A 6,117-nucleotide genomic window follows, 5' to 3' on the forward strand; every position below is an offset into this window, starting at 1 on the left:
TCCAGTGTTTTAGGAAATACAGTTACAATCTTGCCTAGAACAGGATGTAACATCAGTACCATTATCAGGTTTTTTGGTAAATATGAAGTCAGCCGCAGACACTTAGCTTAGCATAATAATAATAATAATTTGGATTTTGATAGCGCCTTTCATGAGACCCAATGTCGCTTTACAAGGAAGAACAGGAGTATAAACAAACATAACAAACATAACAAAAACAAAAAGCAGTCAGACGAACAGTTATACAGACAAAACAAAACAGCCAAAGGCCTTGGCAGACAGATGGGATTTGGATTTGAGGGCCCTTTTGAAGGCGTCAAGCGTGGGGATGTTGTGGATCTCCGCAGGGAGAGCGTTCCAGAGAGTGGAGGCTGAAGACCGCAGGTTCCGGGGTGGGGCATGTGGGAAAAACAGCGAGCCAGCTAGCAGCTAGCACCATTATTTTGCATAAAAACTGCAAATGGCGGCAAACAGCTAGCCTTGTTCTGTTAGAAGGAACCAATATCTGTCTAAAAGTGTGATTCTAAATTGTTTTTATAAAGTGTACAAAAACCAGAGCTTTTAAAAGAGTGCAAGCGAATGGTATAAACCCCCAAATGTTGTTAGCTTCGGATATAGCTAGACTAGATGTTTACTACGTTTCCAGTATTTATGCTAAAGCTAAGCTAACCATCCGCTGGATGTTGCTTCATATTCACTGTACAGAAAAGAAAGTTGATATATTTTTTGTTCTCTTCTAGAAAACGAGTCAGCGTTTTTCCCAAAATGTAATTTTGGTATAATGTTTTTGGAATCTATTATATTTTCCATAGGGAATTGCAACACTAAATATTTAAGTGTCACCACAATTTTCTTTGTATAACAGACTATTATGCATTTTGAAGGTCATCTAAAATGCCATCATCCATTGTTAATTAAACAGCCATTGTTGACCAATGCAATGTTGCAATCATTATGAAATCATGGTTTCAGAAACAGGACCGGCGCATGATAAGAATCAGGCAAGATTAAGGGATTGCGATAACTCTGGAATCAATCTGAAGCTATTTATAAATCAAAATGAATCCAAATAAAACAGTTGCTCTATGTCTGTGCAAGGGAAACATAACACTGTGTGTGGTTTATGTTACTTGTAGATTCCAGAAAAGACTTTGCTTTCTCTCTCATGATTTCATTGGGTCATTTTAAATGTGAAAGGACCTTTTTAGTCGTCGGACATGTTGAAAGCAGAGGTCACTGACTGAAGGTAGTTCACACCATCAGTAGTGTTTGAGAGGAGTGTGCTCTCACAGTGGCGCTGTTTCCTGTGGGACTCGGCCTTGTCTCTTATGTATGAGTTTATCCAAAAGGTCCCACACACTGCTGCATTAATCATCACTGGGGATGAGAGAGAGGAAACAAAAACCCTCGCCTGGGGCTTAACCCAGCCATTACTCAACGCGCCAGGCGTGATGTTTGACTTGACTCCCTCAATTACAGCCATCACAGACCCCTCACAGATCCCTCTCCGCTCCACAATGACAGATTCCTCTCATCTTTTGGAGAGCAGAGCAATAAGGCTTTACACACATGCACCTTTGACATATTGCTCTTTCAAAAAAAAAAAAGTACAACTTGACGGTTCACAGAGATTGTTTGAAAGTGTACTTCACTTATCATCTCATTAGAGAAATTCCACTGGCGGCACAACTCCACACCTCGGTATTGTGATCACTTTCAAAAATGGGAAAATCTCCCGAGGAATGCGGAGAACACGCTGCCAGAAGCCCACACACAGGATTGGTCAGACATAAAGCGTATGCCATCATAAGAAACTGTTTCCACTGGGCACAAGGGGGAAACATGTAAATGTGGAGCGTAAATGTTTGGCTTGTTTGAGAACACACATTTCTCGCCAAGAGGGTGGACGACGTGTTGTTTTCTCTGGGATCTAACAGATGTGTAATAGGATAAACTTATTATTTAACCAAAGAAAGCAATTTTACCGCTTTTTACCATACGTGCAGAGGTGGGAGAAGTGCTCAGATCTTGTACTTGAGTAAAAGTAGAAGTAAGTGTAGGAATACTCTGTAGTCCTGCATTCAAAAATGTCGCTCAAGTAAAAAGTAAAACAAGTATTAGAATCAAAATATACTTTGAGTACCAAAAGTAAAATCCTCATTGTGTTCTCACAGCTGGTAAAGGTGCAGCTAGTTTGAATGACTTTGTATACTGCAGGGTAGCTTGTGGATTTACTCCAGGTGGAACTAAAGTCTGATTCAAGAGTTGATTATATTTCACATCATTAATCCAACTAAAGGTATTAAACAAATGTAGTGGAATCAAAGTACAATTGTCGTACGATAGAAGTACAAAGCAGCAAAACATTGAAATACTCAAGTAAAGCCCCTCAAAATTGTACTTAAGTAAAGTACTCTTAAGTAAATCCTTTTAGTTCCTCTACACCACTGCCTGTGTGGCATGCTTCTTCTTCTTCTACTTCTTTTTTTAAGGGGGTTGCGCCATCAACAAAATACAGTCTTAAACACAACCACTTCCACAGATGTCAAGCTCAGGTTCTCATCAGAGGTGACAATGTTTGGCAGAGACACTATCTGGCATAACACTGCGTCTTAAGTGTGATTATGTCATTACCCTCTGATTGTGGGAGAGGAGATGAAAAGAATGTTAGAGAGGGAGGCGCGGGGGGCTAATCCTCGCCGAGGTGTTCCCTTTCAGGACCCTTTCTATGGGGCTTTGTGAGGGGCTTATAGGCATGCTGCCCCAGTTTTTCGGGGCCGCACCGCCCCTATCGGATGTCCCAGACACAGCGGAGTCAGACCGGGGCTTGTGAATGACAGAATCAATGGGCTGGGAAACAACATCGTCTTTAAATATCTGCCCACCTATAACTTTCCCAGGAGTTACATCATGGCAGAGGGACCCCAGGGGGAACAGTCAGAGGTGGGAGACGTACTCAGATCTTGTAAAGTTAAAGTAGAAGTGCCAAAGTGTAGGAATACTCGGTTTCAAGTCAAAAGTACTGCATTCAAAATGTTACTCAAGTTAAAGTAGAAAAGTATTAGCATCAAAATATACTTAAAGTACCAAAAGTAAAAGTAGTCATTGTGCAGATTGGTCCATTTCAGAATAATATATATGTTATGTTTTATAATTATTGATCATTAAAGTGTTTACCAGCTAGTTTGAATGACTTTGTATACTGCAGGGTAGCTTGTGGATTTACTCCAGGTGGAACCAAAGTCGGATTCAGAATCAGAAACAGGTTTATTGCCAACTAGGTTTACACATACGAAGAATCTGCCTTGGTGTGTACTGTATATGATGCACATAAACACAGATTGTAAGAAAAACAACCACAAAGAAAATGTTAATTAAATAAAGTTAAGTGCAGTATTTGTTATGAAAAGTGTTGTTTATTTCACATCTAGGCAAATCTCCAAAGTAAAGGTATCAAATAAATGTAATGGAGTAAAAGTACAATATTTACCTCTGAATTGTAGTGGAGTAGAAGTAAAGAGAGTAGCAAATACTTGAAATACTCAAGTAAAGTACAAGTCCCTCAAAATTGTACTTAAGGACAGTACTTGAGTATATCTACTTAGTTACTTTACTCCACTGCTTTGTATTAAGGTAAGTGTAACAATACTTCTTCCATCACTGTTGCTTTTGAATATTTCTGCCTTTTTGTTTTCTAAAATAATTCCCACTTTTCCGTTCCTGGCCATGAATATGCATAAGCTTGACACAAATTGAAATACTCAACAAAGGCACAAGTCCCTAAAAATTGTACTTTAGTACAGTACTTGAGTTAAAGGTCCCCTATTATACTGTTTTTCATCAATATATTATAGGTCTCAGATATATACAAAACATGTCTCTGAAGTGTTTGGCTCCAAACACCAAAAAGATCTTTGTAGCATTACCCATAATCCCCTCTGTTTGACAGGATGTATGATACCTAGAAGAGCATCAGGACACACTGCTTTAGGCATAGTATAGCTTATGTAGACAACGATTAACGTGATGATTCAGCCTCCCCTCCCCACGCCCCTCTGAGAGAGATTTGGTTAAAAAGAACACAAAGGTGCTCTAGGAGGAGATTCAGGTGATAACCTTGGTTACCTTGGTTGCTGATTGGCTAATGGTTACTCAAGCCAAAACATCGTTATGACATCATAAAGTGGCCAAAATCTGATCGGCTCATTTTCAGACAGGTTTTTATAGAAATGGATCAGGACAAAAAGAGAGAGAATCTTTGTTCCTGAAACTTTCAGAGTCTCTTTCCACAGAGGGGACACATGTTGATGTAGAAAAGACATGAACAAGTTGAATAATAGGTCCCCTTTAATATACTTAGTTACATTACACCACTGGAAATAGTGTTAGTGAAGACACCCCCGGCCCCCCCAGTGGGGTGCGTCTCCATCAGACTTGAGGGTTGACACAAGGTCATCCTTCATAGCCTCTGCTTTAACAGGGCCAAACCAAGTCAAATAAACACCGGCAGCCACAACCACCTACAATGTGTTCTTACAGATACAAAGGAGACCTCACCGCGTGGTTTTGAGGCGGGGAAGGTTACGGTTGGAGGCCGGCGGCTGGTCGGAGCTGAGCGCTGGTATATAGGGCAGCGAAAAGTTATATGAGAATGCCAACATAATGGGTGGGCTGGAAGCTAAACAAATAGCCTGTTGGAAAACCCTCGCAAATATGCAACACCAGCAAGAAACCAATAAATAACAGGGGCCAACTGTTGCTGCTTAAAAAAATGAATTTTACCACTGTGATTCAGTTTTGCTGGAGGTTATTTGAAGGAAAACAACATTGGTTTTTACTTAGAGATGACTTTTTCCATTTTTCTCTCGGGAAACATTTTTATTTCTTGATTTATTTGGTTTATGATTGTATTTCCTGCTTATACAGTATAATAAATTGAACCACTTTAATGCAGTGTTGCTGTTTTTTAAGGAAAACAACATTGGTTTTTACATAGATTACTTTTTCCATTTTTCTCTGGAAAATAGCAACTTCTAGACTGAAAACCTTAGACATTGACTTTATTATGTCAACACATTTCACATAACTGTATTAGGTTAGTTGAAAGCAATAATATTAAGTTGAACCTAATATCTTTTATTTCAACTTAATATTATTGCTTTCAACTAACCTTGTGTGAAATCTGTTGACATAATACATTTGATTAAAGTCAACGTAACAGGTTTTTTCAGAGTAATTAATGATCTTATCTTATTGTATCTGAATCTTATCTCCCTCTGCCTGATACTTGTAACTTTCCTACATCCTGATTTGTTCACTTAAGCCGGGAAATTGGTGTGAGACACCCGCGGCGCGCGCTAATTGATGCATTGATCAGCTTTTAGATGTCCACATTCCTGGCATACCTCGGAAGTCATCCATTTGGCGTTTCACACATTTTGCTCCGTCTAACTGTCTGAAGCTTGACCCGGCAGGGCACACCTGTCTGTCCAAAGCTTTCTACCTTTGCCATCATTAATTTGCCTTGCATATTGCCTGTGCTGACAAGAAATCTGCACATATCTCACATTTCTGCAGCTTGACTCCAAACACTTGTGTGTGCAATTTCATCCTAATGAAGAAATGCATGAATGTAACAGATATGCAACACGCTTAAATATCAGATTCATATTGAGATTTACCTTGACGCTTCCACCGACCTCTTCGCTGTTGGACATGGTAGCGTTGAAGGTCTCTGTCTGTTGTGGTGTGACCTCCTTTGGCCTTTTTCTCTCCTTCTTGGCATCCACCCCATGCAGAAGAAAGCACTGAGTCCAAAACACTGCAGCCACCACGGCCAGAGGCCCAGCCCCACACCACATCTTCACACTCTGTCAAATCAGCACCAGAATCCCTGCAGAAACCGCCCGGATCTCCTGCGAAAGGACAAGCTGAGGATGCCCACAAGGCTCACAAACTCAGAGGAGACTGTAGGAATGCAGCTTCAGGGACTCCCCGTCCAAAAGACTGTCAGACTGACTGCTGCCGCCGCTCTCCCTCTTGATGAGCGCTCAGCCAGCGTTGCAGGGGCACCGTGTTATAACTCTAGCCAGAAAGCTAGGAGGCTTACTCAACTAT

The 6,117-nt window shown here is 40.6% G+C and overlaps 1 protein-coding gene across 1 annotated transcript in view; it reads right to left on the reverse strand.

Annotated features, from left to right (window-relative positions):
• Nucleotides 1-5,861, reverse strand: part of LOC104943579 (adipolin-like) — a 31,753-nt gene extending 25,892 nt beyond the window's left edge. Inside the window, exon 1 of the mRNA XM_010769029.1 lies at nt 5,682-5,861. Coding sequence (XP_010767331.1) covers nt 5,682-5,861 — 180 coding nt within the window. The remainder of the gene's footprint in view (nt 1-5,681) is intronic.
• Nucleotides 5,862-6,117: the final 256 nt, after the last annotated feature.

This window comes from Notothenia coriiceps, unplaced genomic scaffold, assembly GCF_000735185.1.
Source record: "Notothenia coriiceps isolate Sejong01 unplaced genomic scaffold, NC01 NC01_scaffold00006269, whole genome shotgun sequence".
NCBI classification, from domain to species: domain Eukaryota; kingdom Metazoa; phylum Chordata; class Actinopteri; order Perciformes; family Nototheniidae; genus Notothenia; species Notothenia coriiceps.